This window comes from Hyperolius riggenbachi, chromosome 4, assembly GCF_040937935.1.
Source record: "Hyperolius riggenbachi isolate aHypRig1 chromosome 4, aHypRig1.pri, whole genome shotgun sequence".
Lineage (NCBI taxonomy): Eukaryota > Metazoa > Chordata > Amphibia > Anura > Hyperoliidae > Hyperolius > Hyperolius riggenbachi.
Genome location: NC_090649.1, coordinates 400,564,910 through 400,581,917, shown reverse-complemented (window position 1 = coordinate 400,581,917; position 17,008 = coordinate 400,564,910). Strand labels below are relative to the sequence as shown.

Sequence of the window (17,008 nt, the reverse complement as noted above, 5' to 3'; positions counted from 1 at the left end):
ACATGAAACCTGCCATGAGCTGTCAGGAGCATCATTCTCTGCAAATACTATATAAAAATTCTGTGAAATCCAAAAGTGGACAGTGAAATGCATATGTAATGTAAGTACAGCCAATATTTAGCTACTGATATATGTGTTTTTTTCTCTGAGACCCTATACCTAACAGCTCCTCTTTAAGTATTACATGATATCTATACTTCACTCCTGTTCACTACTGGAGGATTAAAGCAAGAGGGAGCTGTGCAAGGCAGAGACTTAGGAAGTGCTAGAGTGGATGATGTCTTGTTTGGTCATTAGCACAGTTATTGTAGCACCCATCAATCTAGTCAGGTCAAATACCCCAACACTGTCCAGTAATAAACAACCTGTCATTTCGGATTATAAAAAGTTTTTGGATACTCCATAATAGAGAGATTCCAAATGGAGATAGATCCGACAGATAGCTGGAGGTCTGTGTTTAATGGATTGTCTTGCACTCACAAGTGGATTGCAACTTTTAGTATTCCGGGAGTGCTACAGAGAATAAGGGGTTGGCACCCCTGTAGACCATATAATGCAAAAACTGCCACATTCCAAGCAATTTTTTTAATGTTTCATATAAAATCTTATGCAGCGCTCATGTTGTGCACATCACTTGCAGTGAGTGCTTAAAGGTGATTTACCCATACAATGACTAGATCTATAGTATGTGTATGCAGCAGTGAGATGGTTGCCTTGTGCAAATGTCGCCTTGATATAGGGACCCTGTGGGGATCCAAAACATTGCCATAAGATTTTATCTGAAACATTAAAGAAATTGCATGGGATGTGCTAGCTTGAGGTGTGAAAAATTCCCACCATTAATATTTGGCCATAGTCAGAGATGTAATACTTTACTACTGCTTTAGCTCTCTTGTTTAGGAAGCTAGTGCATATGAAATTTAGATGTCATGGAGATTTCAGTAATCTGGCTGGAATAACTTCTTAAGACTATTGGAAAATATTTTTGTGTCCTATAGCCAATTGTTCACTTTAAAGAAAGGCCAAATATCTTTGTGAAAGATGAAATTCCTCCAGGTCATAGCAATATTCCAAGAAAAATAAGGCAGTTTCAACTGTCCGTTTCCTTCTTTCTTTAAAATCCTTAAAACAGCACCAAATAAGTGAATTCGTCAGTTCAAATGAGATATAAAAAATACCAGAAAATGTATATCTGCAAAAAGTGTTCATGTCAAAAACCAGAAAGCCTCATATAGATTAAAGGAGCTACAGCTCCATTTCCCAAAAAGTTCAGTCTATGTGTAAGATGTCTGGATGGCAGCCCATGATGTTCCAAAAACTGTATTTATCGTATTTATCAGATTTTCTTTTCTCCAAAATATGCATTTAAGGGTTAAAGATCATGTTAATGAGTGGTGGGGCTAAGTGCCCATGAATCCTGGATTTTTGGGGCACTTTGTGAAGTACATGAGTGTGCAATCAGGAACTTCTAGATGTCTGCATGTCAAGAATCATTAAAGGGATAATATGTTTGAAACGATAATAGGTTTGCGTTCAGTACTAAGACCTCACAGCCCCAAAAGGCAAACAGACAAGTTATCAGATTTCAGATAGAAATCGGTTAAATGAATCAATCGAGCAAGCTGGAAAATCTTGGTGTAAAGGGAGCGCAGAAGTAACGCGTGATAACACAAACACCTACAAATGCGACGGACCTCTGGCTGCAGTCCCCCCAAATGTAAATGTGTCTAACCCAGTGCCTGTGGGTTGGAAATCTCACCTTCTCCAGCTGCGGTGACTCTCAGTTTTATCTGCTGTCACCCCTGGGTGCAGCACCATGTGGTATATGTGCAACCATGTAATGACGTCGTGTTTTTGCAGCGCTCGGGGGAGACAGCAGAGAAGACCAGCAGTCAGTGCAGCTGGAGCTTATGAGATTGCAATGCACCCTGAGGGGATCATATTTACAATTAGGGGGACAGTGGCCAGGCGGTGGCATGACAAGGGCGATTACCAAGAGATTTCATGCTGCAATAAATCAGGAATTGGCCTGCAGTGTATGGGCAGCCAACAGATCTCTCTCCAGTCAGATCTGATCAGAGAAAGACCTGTCTCTTAGTCGATCTGCCCATACATTGCTAGATGTATGCACACCTTTACATGCATGAAGATTACTATTGGCTGACACATTAAACGGAGAGCCGGGACTTCAAACTTTTACAACAAGATTTCCTAACTTCTAAGCTTTTATAAAGACTTGAAAAAATAATAATGCTCATTCTAAGGCCTACATTATCCCATTAGCAGCTTCAAATGAAATTTTTTGTTTAAAAGCTGCTGTGCATTCTGAATCTCGTTCGGCTACCTAGTGCAGCCAAACGAGGCAGAGAGCAGTTGAGAGAAGACCTGTTCTGAAAGGCTTCTTCTCTTCCTTCACCGGCAGCTCTGAACTTCCGGCAGGCCTTCTGGGTCCTGATCACATCATTTGACATGATGAGGATCCAGGAGACTGTGGCAGTGATGGGTGGCAGTGTAATGGTCTCCTAGATCCCGATCAAATGTCATTTAATGTGATCTGAACCGAGAATACATACTGTGATTACATCACCACCACGGACGAGGAAAAAGAAGCCGATCCAGACGTTCGGACAGGTAACTATAAAAGCTCCTCCAGCCCACTCTGCATACCATGCTGAGCCAGCCAGGCTGAGGAAGGAACACTTCTCCAGCGGCAGGTAACATACGCCCTGCAGCCAAATAAAGTTTTATTTTAGCTGCTAAAGGGTTAAAACATTTTCTTGGCCTATGTTTCAGGAAGCCAATATGTCTAATGTTCCGAGAGATGGAAAAATGTTTGTATGGTTCTGACATGAAGCCTGCTATTACCTGACAAGTGGTTACCTACAGTTTTCATACATATACCTAAAACCATTATACTCAATGCCAGACAGACAGACCCATCCAATCTCTGCAATCTAAACAAATTTCTAGTTGGTAAATCATAAAAATATAGCACAAACATAAATCTGTCCAAAAGCAATCCCCTTAGGGAATGATTAATTTGGCTTGTGTTGGATTGTGCGGGAGGATGTATGCAGGCTTTTGGGATAAGCTGTCATAAGCAGGATTGAGAGGCAGCTGGCAACATCTGCACTGAGAGTCACAATTAAGTTAATCACAAAAAGAAGTATCATAAAATGAAAAATTGCTAGAAGCTCAGTCCGAGTGACCTCGAACAGTCCCTGCAGACTCCCTGACACTGACTGCAATGTGCCATCTCCAAATACACCCGGACAAGGCTCTGTGGCACTTGCCTTTGATGACTGTAATGTAATTCGAACCTTTAATTGAAAGAATCCACAGGAGACAAAACACAACATCTGATACTAATAGCAGCATCCGTTGTTGTCCTTCAGAACAGTCTTCTCAAGTTCAGATTCATATTTAAGCCAGTTACTCTTAAATGTCTCACACTGAGTTAAGATCAACAAGGGTATGTCAGGCTACGGATCGAAGTCCAGGAATAGACCATTCTAAAACCAGAGATATTTCTTTTATAAAATCATTACAACAAACACACTGATTACTTACACATGCTAATACAGGATAACGCTCTTATTAAAGAGCAAAATGCACCTTATTTTGACAACATGAGTGTGAAAAATAAGGAAAATTAGCCTCGACCCACAAGTGATTAAGTAGCAAGGGGTAGACAATAAGGGCAATCACCTGGGGCATGTCACACGTGGGTTTTAAATAGACACACACACACACACACACACACACACACACACACACACACACACACACACACACACACACACACACGTCACACACACACACACACACACACACACACACACACACACACACACACACACACACACACACACATATACAGGTTACTGTATATATATTTAGACAGCACTGTGGGCACTGCAGAAACCGGGCTGTATGATTGAGGGCTCTACTTGTGTGGTTAAGGGCCTATGTTTATATTATAGAGATGTTATCTATGCAGCGTTTTAATAAACGGTCTAATTTGCTGGAGATAACTATCATTTTTGACATCACATATTTGTAATGCATTCTCTTATACTTATATACTGTGTGCGTTTCAAACTGAAGAAAAGCATTCCTGCCATGAGTGCTGCATTGTTCCAGCACTGAAAAGGGGCTATTAGTGTTCCTCTTTCATATAAATCAAAATATACTTGCTAAATCTCCAACATTTTACACAAACTACAACAAAACGTCTAAACTAGCTTTCCTGCCTAGGTTGCCTGTATACAAAGATCAGACCACTATAGCCTAGTGCCCCCCAACATGTACTACCAGTTCCAAACAGTATTGATGTAATCTCTTGTCTACATGAAGAAGTTGGCAGACAGACAAGGAGGTGGAGCTTCAAATGGCTAAGGTGAGGCAGCGGCTATAGCTGTGATGTTGGTAGCCCCTCCCTGACCAACAGAAACAACACCTCGAGCCATAAGAGGTCCAGTCTCCTGTGTATCGCCTAGCTTCTTTAGCTGAAGGGAATATGACATGATTATTTACAAATGTCAGGATGGATTGGCCACAGTGTGCAGATCTATGTATCTAGATATCCTAAATAGGAAGTTCAGATAAACATACAATTATGGTTTATTGCACACACATTTAGCTCTACAAATTACAAAATAAAAACTATGAAATCAGCATGAAGTGTAATTTGTACAAATCTTTATATTCTTTCTGTTACTATCTTGAGGAACACATATTCTTCTGTCATACAAGTGCACTAGCTTTAAAAAAAAAGGAAGCCCATTAATTTTATCATTGCCCCAGGATAACTTCTGTCACAATACAAGCCTGCAGGAATATGTGACAACGTAAAAAAAGGTTCTCATCTGTGAAGTGATAGTACTTCAGTGAGACCTCTATCTGGCTTGCAGCTAACTAGCTCTATTCCTGAAACATATCTACTCACGGGGATGAAGGGGAATCTGTGCTATGTGACTTTCCAAGTAACCTGACTGTTACAAAGAAAAATCAGAAAAAGGCAGAATACAAGGGGTTAATGTAATGTTATTTTCGAGTGGATAAACTCTTAAAACACACCTGCAGTGAGAGGGATATGGAGGCTGACATATTTGTTTCCTTTTAAACAATGCATATTACTTGGCTGTTCTGCTGGCCCTCTGCCTTTAATCCTTTTAGTCATAGACCCTGAACAAGCATGCATATTATATGTTTCTGACTGAAATCTGACTAGCATAAAAACATTCTTAATTCAGGTGTGTGATTTAGACACTAATGCTGTCAAAGAGATCAGCAGGACTGCCAAGTAACTGGTATTGTCTAAAATGAAATAAATATTGCGCCACGATTTGCCTCTCATTTCAGATTCCCTTTTATGATAAGGTCGCCGATCAGGTATACTACGGTTCTAACCACAATGATGTCTCCGGCTCCAGGTCTACCAACTCCTCTCTATCTTTTCTCCAATTGAATTTATTGGTTCATTCTGTTTTTGCAATATCTGATTGTTCCTTAAAGAGGAACCATTTCCACTGGGTTTGCTTGTGTCTGGTGGTCTAGTCACAAACAGAGTATTGCTCTTGTGAAATCCTAGTACTTTTCTGGGATTCAGACATATTTAAGGGTCTGTTCTTAGATCTTAGATCATCCTATTTCATTTTGCTTTCCTGTTTATCCAAATTGGTTATCCAGGCACCTGCATTAATCTTGTTTATAAGGATGTGCCTGTTTAGTCTACTGCCGGTGCATACAGATACTGATACCAATGATTGCACAACAACAGAAGTGGCTCCTTGAGACATCTCAGCACAAGCTAACATAATGACTCTAATTTACTAAGCTACTTCTATTTGGAGAATGTAGGTGATTCCAAAAGCCTATCCTGGACTTATTAACTACTGTTTGATTTAGTTGACAATAGTTTGGCAGCACTGTGGCCAAGTGGTGAGGAAACTATCTGTGTGGACTTAGTAAGTTCTCCCAGGATAATCGGTTCCCAAAAAAGTATGCCTTGAATGTTGTAATGACATTAGACTGTGAGTGCCGATGAGGAACAGTTAATGAAATGAACTGCTCAATATGCTTACTTTGTACTGCTTGAGAAAGTGTACAGTGCATATGTGCACAAAGTAAGGGTAAGTGTACAGGTCATGTGCTTACAGAATAAGTGTACATTGTGTGAGTGTGTTTACAGAGTGGTTAAAGTGGACCTGAACTCAGAACTCCTGTCTGCTCTAAAATATACACAACAGCATAATAACCTTTAAACAAAAAACATGTATTTGTTACAGCTGATACAAATCCTAAAATAAATGTGCACAACTTCTACTTCCTGATTCATGGAAGCAGACATATTGTTTACAGCCTGTGTTTTCAAATGGGCCTATCTGCTATAGGCAGTCCTGTGACACAGGGGAGGATCAAATTACAACTTGTGATTAGACACAAATGAGGGTGAATTAAACTGGCTAAACTATCGAATTTAATTCAGGGTGCATTTTTCTACATTTTCCTTCTGTCCTGCGCAAGGGTTCAGGTCCACTTTAACCACTTGACCACTGAGGGTTTTTAACCTCTTTAGGACCAGAGCAATTTTCACCTGTCACAACTAATCACAACAACATGATCTACTGTATATATATATATATATATATATATATATATATATATATATATATATATAATATGTTTGGGTACTATAGGGGAGTGTGGGAGGGAAATAGTTAATTTTAGATGTAAGAGTAGGTATTTTTATTGAATAAAATGTGTTTTGATGTAGTTTTACTATCTGGCCACAAGATGTCCTCAGTCATTATTTTTGATTCGCGTAAGGACATGAAACGGAGGTAATGCCTGCACTGTAACAACAGGAAGATTAGAATTACAGTATTTGCATTGTGTTGCTTGCTGTATTTGACTTGCACTCAGTAATGTTACATTGCATGGACAATGCCAATTTTGCAGCTGGGCCAATAATTAGCCACACTGGTTAGAAATGCTGTGTAGCATATTACCAGGCAAGTTATTTTTCTGGTGAAACAGTTTCTTCAGATCAGGTCTGATTATGCTCTGTACAAATGGATGTGCTTTCATTTGCATCATCCTACACATGCCTTGGGTCACTGGAGCAGTAACTTTAATAAACATGATAAACAGGTCCTACAGACTCAAAGGTTTTGTTTGACACAACATTATTCTTGACTGGGGCACAAGTAACGCAGAAGTAAATCTAAAGCATTCACTCCTACACACAGTCTCCTGCCCACTGGCTTATACACCCAACACAGAGCAATAATTACAGAAAATCACCTACGTTATATAGCTGCTTCAAGCAATGCTCGATAACAATGCAGTTACCAGTCTGACCGAAGGTCATAATGTGAACTTGTAACTTTTTTTTTTAAAGTGAGATACTTAAAGTGGATCTGATATAAACTTTTACATATTTCATAATTGTGCCCCCTTACATATATTTTATTGGGCATTTCTCACGCCAAATACTCAAGCGCCTAGGCATTCTGAGTCCCACGTAGCCAGTGCTCATGGGAGCTCAGTCTGGGGAGGAGAAGGCTTTTCCCAAAGGAGGCGTTACCAGCCTAGAGCTGGTGAGATTTCAAAGGCAGGGGGGTAGAGAGGGGAGGATAGTGGAGTTTTCACAGGCTGAGGGGTGGAGATACAGCACAGCTTGGCGGTGTAATGATGACAAGCAGAATATGGCTGTTCTCATTGTACCACAGGAAGAAATAATAATATACCGTTGAAGCTGTTTGCAGCTAGATTTACTGTGTAAACCATCTAAACTTTAGACAAATTACTTGCTATAGTTAGTTTTTCATCTCTGATCCACTTTAAAGCGAATCTCCTGCCTAATGAAAAAATCTAGCAGGTTTCCTGTGCTGCCTTGTCCCACAAAGCTGTGCCGAAAACCCCAGATCATCCGACTTCCGGTGTGTGGCCCCGCCTCCCCTCTCTCCCCATGGAAAAAAATGCCGGTTTTCTCTGGGGAGAGAGTGGAGGTGGTGAGAAAGTCAATAGCAGCAAGAAAATTTCCTACACAAAGCTGTATGACAGAATGCAACAATTGATTGGTTAGTCTATTAACGTGCAGCATGGCGGCATAGTGGTTAGCTCTCTTGCCTTGCAGCGCTGGGTCCCTGGTTCAAATCCCAGCCAGGTCAACATCTGCAAGGAGTTTGTATGTTCTCCCCGTGTCTGTGTGGGTTTCCTCCCGGTACTCTGGTTTCCTCCCACATCCCAAAAACATACAGATCAGTTAATTGTCTTCCCCCTAAATTGGCCCTAGACTACAATAAATACACTACTCCATACATACATAAACATACGACTATGGTAAAGATTAGATTGTGAGCTCCTCTGAGGGCCAGTTAGTGACAAGACTATATTTTCTGTACAGCGCTGCGTAAGATGTCGGTGCTATATAAATACTAAATAATAATAATAGTGTGATGGGCAGATAACTCAGCAATACATATCTCACACACATTCCTAGCACTAACTGCAAACAAGAAGCATATCTATAATATGCAACAAGCATAGTCTACAACTTTATTTAGTTTAAGGAAGTGGCAGTTTTATTTTACAGAACTTGGAATACGCTTTATGCCATTTTACCGTTTTTTTTTCAAGGTCAGCAAAAACAATGCTCACAACGTTTGTGGTTTTCAGTGAGAGCTTTAGGTCATACCTAATTGACCACAGCTTAGTTCTTGGTTCATGTGTCAGGCCACAGCTAGGTTAATTTGTGATGAAGATATTAAATGGTTCCTTAATTAACAGGGAAATACATTCTGTTTGGTGTCCCGATGGACTCGTCTCTGGAAAGACTGGAACATGGCACAATAAAAGGCTTCATCTAATTTTGGTATTAAAAAGCTCTGAAAATAATTAAAAAAATAAACAGAGGCTACCTTAGGTTTGATACATTTTCTAATCCAAATGTAAGGCGTTGGATATGTAGTTATTAAAGATTTTTCATATCATCCAGAAGGCAGCCTAAGATTGAGATATGTTCTATAATCCTTTCTTCTTGAGGCCAAATAACTCTGTCATTCTTATGCCCCTGGACAGATATATCAGTAAGCGAGCTCTGAAACTGACAGCAATGATAGACGTTGATACAGTGCTCGAAGCTGATGATACTGAAGTCAATGATTCATTGGGGAGCAATCTTATATAAAAAAGTAAGGCGATGACCGATGTTGGTTTCAATTACATGACCTCTAACTCTACTGTTACTTTTGTTGCCTCTGCAATTTTGGGGCAGCATTTTACACAGCCGTGTCCTCATCATTTCAGCTGGATTTCTAGTTAAATGATGAGGAATGATAGTTTGGGACGCCCCCCCCCTGAAAAAAAAATTAAAAAATAAATCCAAACAGAAAAGAAAAACAAAGAAAACCGAAATTGTGTATAAAGCTTAAAGAGGAACTTCAGCCTGAACAAACATACTGTCATTAAGTTACATTAGTTATGTTAATTAAAATACATATGTAATATTACCTCTTACCCACCCTGTTTTAAAAGGACAGGCAAATGTTTGATTTCATGATGGCAGCCATCTTTTTGGTTGAAAGGAGGTGACAGGGAGCATGATACACAGTTCCAACTGTCCTGTGTGCTGATCACCCCTCCCAGGTGCTAGGCAACATGAATAACAACATAGGAAATCCCATCATGCTTTTTTTTCTTTGATGGGTGGAGCTTAGCTAAAAATACATCTAAAAATGATGCTTTGGTAAGAAAAACAAAGGTCTGATGCTGTGAAACTGTTAAAGAAACACCAAGCCTTTTCAGTTCTGCTGAGTAGATTTTTAGTCCGGAGGTTCACTTTAAGACCTCAAGTCTACAGTTACGTATAATTCATGAGTTCCGCATGTGATTTTACGTTCCTAATATTTTTCGCTGCATAGACTTCCAAAAGGAAAAAAATTCAGGTTGATTCACAAAACTCAACTCATAAATTATCTCTGTTTGGCCCTTATGTGATTCGCTTTTTCTCCTAAACTTTCTCAAGAAAATGCTAAAAATTATTTTGGCAGTATTTTTCACCTACGTTTGGTACTTTTTCAATTGCAGAGTGCTAAATAGGTGCTTTAAACAGAAGATAAAAAAGATATTTCCTAGGAGAAAAAGTTAATTAAGGGCCTTTTAAGGGCCCGATCCAATTATATTTTTCTCCTAAGGTTTCTCCTAGGAGATCATTTTCATCTTCAGTTTAAAAAAAACTTTTCAGCCCTCTGAAATTGAAAAAGTGTCAAAATGTAGGTGAAAACTTACAGACTGGTGGCTTAAAAGTCATGTTATTGATAATGTGTGAAAATAGCACCTAGGAAAAAGCTTGTAGAAAAGGGAATTGGATTGGGCCCTTTTATCTCCCTTTATCTGTTTGTTTGACGACTTGTCTCCCCTCATCTGTTGATTTCATTAATTAAATCTTTTTACACCTGAGGAGAAAAATAGGAAATATCAAGTAAGGTGAAATCATTCATGAGATAAATGTAGTGAATCAACTTCTTCATGATATAATGAAAAGTCATTTTTTCTGCCATATTAAATCGTGGTCCTTATTTAAGTTTTTTACTAGGTAATCTTTTCACACCTCATCAATAAAATGACTTTTACGCCACCAGCAAACAAGGAAATGCTCAGAATAATGTTACCAGTATTTAGGTAAGAAGGTTTAGTAATGCAACTTTTCAATACTTAGCAGCCATTCATCTGTCAGCAGTGTTGTGCTGCTGATGGGGACAAGAATACCTCTCTTTACTTGGCTTTTCTCACCTGATAAGACTTATTACATACTACTGGAAAGTACAGCAATGTCTCCTCCTGTTCCTTGGCTGCATCATACACTGCAAGTAATGGGAAAATAAGAGTGGGGAACAGAACTAACCTCTGATTATATGTAGGATTTTCATCTAACCTGCAGGAGGTCAAGGAAAAAACAGATTGGGTAATTGGATAGCATAGGACTGTAGGCCAGGATGCTCAATACCAGAATCCTGGATTTGAGTTTTGCACAGAACATGGACTTATCATGTATTCTATTTGTTTGCATGGATTTCTTCCCTAAACCAAAACATGTTGGTAATATAACTGGCCTTCCCCTAGATAGGCGCAATAGAGTGGCAGGAACACAAGATTATCATAGACAAGATAAAAGGTACAGTATGGTTCACCCTTAATATATCAAAATATTTCAATTCCAACAAACAACAAAAGCAGGGTTTTTTTTAGAACCAAAGTTCTTTTTCTCTTTGATACTTTATTCTTTATTTACAATCTCTCGAAATCGTGGATAAAGTATGTAGACACAAAGGCCGATCCGTCACTTTCATATAAAAAGATAGCCTGACACGTGTTTTGCGGTCATAAATGGCTTCCTCAGAAGCGCTTAGGTTGCAACCTACACGAATCAGCATCCCCGCTGAGGGCAGTTTCTCTCCTCAATCCAGATCGTGGGATGTTTATACTGACCTTTGGATGTTTGTATGCGATGTGCCTCTGAGGAAGCGGTTTATGACCGTGAAACACGTGTCAGGCTATCTTTTTATATGAAAGTGACGGATTGGCCTTTGTATCTACATACTTTGTCCATGATTTGGAGAGGTTGTAAAGAAAGAATAAAGTTTTAAAGAGAAAAATAACTTTGGTTCTAAAAAAACACCTGCTTTTGTTGTTTGTTGGAATTGAAATATTAGGAACACAAGATTGTCAGTCACTTTGAGGGGGCACTGAGGCTGCATGGTGGTGTAGTGGTTAGCACTCTCGCCTTCAGTGCTGGGTGCCGGTTTGAATCCCAGCCAGGGCATTATCTGCATGGAGTTTGTATTTTCTCCCCGTGTCTGTGTGGGTTTCCTCTGGGCACTCTGGTTTCCTTCCAAATCCCAAAAACATACAAATAAAGGAATTAGGGATTCCCAAAAAGGGATTAGATTGTGAGCCCCTGTGAGGGACAGTTAATTGACAGGACAACATACTCTGTACAGTGCTGCGGAAGATGTTAGTGCTATATAAATGCTAAATAATAATTCACAAAATTGAAGTCAAATTGCTGTGTGTAGATAGCGCATGACATTTTTACTAGTGCTTACGCTAGTTATGTGCTATTATGGACACTGCACATTTTTCTAGTAAAATGCCTGCTACACAAATTACATAAAGTGCATTATACTAGTAAAACATGCATTGTTCAGAAAACACAGCTTGCGCAATTTGCACATTGTATGTTATATAACTGGCACACTGTTTGAGGCTAGTATGGTTTAGGTGACCCATCCAGAAAGTCCATAAGGAACAGTTCTCCAATCACAGCAAAGTCTACAACTTGAAGCATTCTAACTAGCCAAATAGTGTGGGCATATTATTACTACAACCTATCTGAAACTTCGAAGTTTGATAGGGTGCTGTTTACCCAATCACATTAGTGGAATTGCCCAATGCACTTTCTTGTTGGCTCACCTCAACCATATTAGCTCCCAATGTTCTCTGTACAGCGCTGTGGGGAATGATTCAAAGTGATACAAATTTTAAGCAATAATAAAAATATGCAGTCTTACCATCAGTTTTTGATGCAGTAATACACTACAGGATCACTTCAAAAGGACAACTATGATAAAAAGGGCTATTACTGTGATGGATTTTAATGCTATAACCAATATATTATAATGAACTTCATTTTTCATTTTCTGTCAGTACAGTAATGCTACCATAATAAAAATTCATAGATGAATGAATAACTGGCTTATACCTCATTTATCCTTCAGTTTATTTTATATGTATAGTGTGCAAGTCTCTATGTGGTCTGACACTTGCTTTATAGCACATGTCTGAACTCTGCCTGAACCCTTCATGTGTAGTAGACTTCACTCATATTAGGAGCAATGAGCAAAATGTACTTAGGGTGTGGTCATCATTCGGACATATTGCCTGTGGAGCTAATAAAATATCAACCTTGCTAAGGTGAAATTTAAAGCAGACTAAACCTTTTGCACATTTGAGAAGTCTTCATAGTTTCTAAGAAATCCACTGCTGAATGTTCTTTGTGTGTTTAGAGAGATCAGCCTGTTTAATTAGCTGTTATCGGCTATTGTGAATCAGGGCCGTGAGCTGTGCTGTTAGCTGTGGCTTTGTGATAATAAGTAAACACTGAAGCTTAACCCTTTCTGTGTTCCCAGGAATGTGCAGGAAGTTAACACTTCAGTTCTTTTCTGGGATTTCCATCAATTGTAATGAATGAATTTTGCCTCCCTAAAGTTTATCATGCAATAGTTTATCTTTAGGAGCAAAGTGGAGGTTCTGAGTTTAGTTCCTATTTAAGACAAAATGATGACAATGATCTAGGTACAGACATTCCATGATAGTGATTTGCTACGCTTTCACAAGCTGTCACTAAGCAAGCAAGCAGATTTGGTTTTCTGCTATGAAGAAAAGAGAGGGTGAAGAGTAGAAGAACCTCCACTGATAATTTGCCTAATTGTATTTTGCCATGAGAATCAACAAGAGAGAAAGTGTAAAGATAGCGATAGTTTCTATAGACAGCCTGACATCACTTCCTCCCGCTGTCTATGTTCAGATCAGGGAGATATAACCTTAATACTACTTTATTTCTGCCACAAGGAAAACTAGTGGGGAGGTATTATTGTTCTGCTCTTTGAGTCTGTCACAGCTAAACCAATATTCTCTGCTCTTTTGCCTTTGAAGGCCATTTAGTAGTAAAAATAAAGCAAATCCCAATAATAATAATAAGAAAAATCTCAGTTGCCAAGCTAAGGACTCAGACATAGGTGACGACTGATTTACTGCCACAGTTCTATGCTGCAAATAATAGCTCAGGCCTTATTCCATAAATCTCCCATGTAATGAAGGATAAAAGGAACGCACAGTACTAACTGTACAGCGGGAATTAACATGACTTCAAGCAAAGTTTTATTGAAACATTCTTAGAAAAATAAAATATTGCTTTTTTTAAATAAAGCAAATGCCAGTATGGTTCATACTTAATGTCAATAATTAAATCAAGCACTGGTGAACTTAGTTCTGTCATTATAAATGTTCCATGACGCAGTTCAGTCCTTACTGAGACAAACTGCCAAATCTTCAGTCACATGGTCTCTGGAGACTCCTGAATCCCAGGCCTATGTATACTAGTAAAGTCACTCCCAATATATCTCTGTCCTCTAAAGCCCAATCTACACGATACGATTCTTTGTGCGATTCGATTACAATTCTATTTACGATCCGATTAAATCCGACATGTCTGATCGGGATTCGATTCAATTACGATTTGACATTGTTTTGCAATGGCAAATCGAATTGAATCAAATCGAATCCCGATCGGACATGTCGGATTTAATCGGATAGTAAATAGAATCGTAATCGAATTGCACAAAGAATCGTATCGTGTAGATTGGGCTTGATAGAAAAACAAATGAAGTGTCAGACAATTGATATAGGTTTCTACTGCTAGGAATAAAGCAAACAGAGGAAGTTGGCACTTTTAGTAGCCACAAAGGGCTTAAAAAGCTGCATGCATCAAATCCAGTGTTTCGGGGCAACAGAGAGTCCCTTTATCAAGAAAAAAACATTGCAACATTGTAATGGAAACATGTGCACATCAAGGTATGTAGCATGTTGCACAAAGAGCTGCCAAATCTTCAGTCCCATGGTCTCTGGAGAATCCTGAATCCCAGGCCTATGTATACTAGTAAAGTCACTCCCAATATGTCTTTGTCTTCTTATGGGATAGACAAACAAATGAAGTGTCAGAAAACCGATATAGGTTTCCACTGCTAGGAATAAAGCAAACAGAGGGAGTTGGCACTTTTAGTCGCCACAAAGGGCTTAAAAAGCTGCATGCATCAAATCCAGTGTTTCGGGGCAACAGAGAGTCCCTTTATCAAGAAAAAAACATTGCAACATTGTAATGGAAAAATGTGCACATCACGGTATGTAGCATGTTGTGCAAAGGGCGTAGCTTGTGTTATATATGTAGAGCCTACATTGGCTATTATAACTCTACTGTAGAGATTGCATGTATAACGCAAGTTACGTAAATTACACTAAACTTTACATGTGCTGCTTACAAACACAACAGTTCCTGATGGATAAAGAAAAAAACCCATTGTTTGGTACAAAATCAATACTTTATATGCAATGTATTAACTAACATATACAGCTTTTTGCAGTCAATGGCCCTTATTCAATTCATTTTTTCTCCTACGTTTTCTCCTAGGTGATATTTTTACACCTTAAAAAAAAGCCTTTTAAGCCACCAGCAAGCAAGAAAATATAATTTTGACAGTGATTTTTCACCTACTTTTTGAAACTTTTTAAATTGCAGAGAGCTGAAAATTTATTTTAAATGAAACAATGAAAAATTATCTCCTAGGAGAAAATGCAGGAGGAAAAGTGAATTCCATATGGTCATTATGTCTCAACCTTTACTAGTACAACCATTATGTTCCACTAAAACATCTGCAGCCATCCTGTCCCCCATATAACAAGTACAGTCATCATCATCATAACAGTGCCTATCTCACCAGTATAGCGTATAGCAAGTACAGCAATTATCTCATTAAGATAAATGCTGTCCTCACATCCCTCCATGCCAAGTACAGCTATATAACAAGTACAGTCAACATCATCATCATCGTCATCACAGCGCCTATCTCACCAGTTTTGCAATCAAGTCCCGTATAGCGAGTACAGCAATTATCTCATTAAGATAAATGCTGTCCTCACATCCCTCCATGCCAAGTACAGCTATATAACAAGTGCAGCAATCCATGATATAGCAAGGGATACATTCAGCAAACTGCAGTATAACTGCCCAATTCCTCAATGTAATCTATAAAAATGTATATTAATAAAACCAGCAAACAATAACCTTGATCATTTTTAATTCGAAATGATCCTTTACAAATAAATGTGAAGGTTGCTGTACTCTGTTACTGTTTCACAATGGCACAGCTCTCTGTAGTTGGATTTTCTGACAGGAGTGCAAAAGGGACCTTTAATAACTTTCCTATGAGGCACATCTTTTATACTTATGTACACCACATGATACCATGTTTAGACAAACATTATTAAGATGATGTATTCTCTATAAAACTCAGAATCTTTCTTTGCAAAAGGAAAAGGCCATCTGCAATAATACAAACTTACCAGCACTAACGGTGATCGCTTCAATGAATTGCTCTCTCCAGCTGTTCGTTCCAACCACCAGAGCGAGATTTGTCTTTTTAATCAGTTTGTCCACAGTACTCTGCAGAGACAGAATAGAGGCAAGGGACTCGTCAGAACTTTGCACTTACATTTAACACAAAATTATAAAGCAAAATGTAAGCGTTTAGCAGGTGTAGCTGTACTTTAGAGATCCCTGCAGCAAAAGTCTTTAAATGGTACAGTTAAAATGCAAATATGGTGTTTCTTCTATCCTGTAACTCAGTAAATGTATCACTTGTAACCCATTAGCAATTTCAGTAAAGTTATCTCGTTTGAGATACGTGCAATGCTTTTGACCTCGGTAGACAGAACTCTTTGTGCTGTAAATTCTTGGAATGCTTTGATCTCTCTCTGCTAGCAGAAAATACAGAAATTGAAAGCAGAAATCCTCTGTTATTGTCTCACACTGCCCCCCTAGGACAAATGGTCATAAATACACATCACACAATACAATTTAGTAGCAATTAAATGTAACAAATAAAACATGTGCTAAAATTAAAAAGGTTTGATAGGAAAGCTCTGTCTGTTAGTGACTGGGGATATTTGACAGGACAAGAGCTAGAGAATGTTCTGGCAAGCAGGAGCACATGGCAAGCAGAGAAGCACATGCCCCATGAGACAAGATCTGATGACAGACAGTGTAGCTGCATCCACAGCCATCTAGCACACATGGATATGTGTTTGCTGCATAAGACAAGAATAATTAAATACATATTTTAATGTCAGACAGGTACAAGACAAAGGGGAACATTTATCAACACAA

The 17,008-nt window shown here is 38.8% G+C and overlaps 1 protein-coding gene across 12 annotated transcripts in view; it reads right to left on the bottom strand.

The window, feature by feature from the left end:
- The window catches only part of SLC8A1 (solute carrier family 8 member A1), a 776,612-nt gene that overhangs the window by 169,725 nt on the left and 589,879 nt on the right, over positions 1-17,008 (bottom strand). For all 12 annotated transcript variants that reach the window (XM_068232265.1, XM_068232264.1, XM_068232266.1 and 9 more), the window contains one exon: positions 16,186-16,285. In XM_068232265.1, coding sequence (XP_068088366.1) covers positions 16,186-16,285 — 100 coding nt within the window. The remainder of the gene's footprint in view (positions 1-16,185; positions 16,286-17,008) is intronic.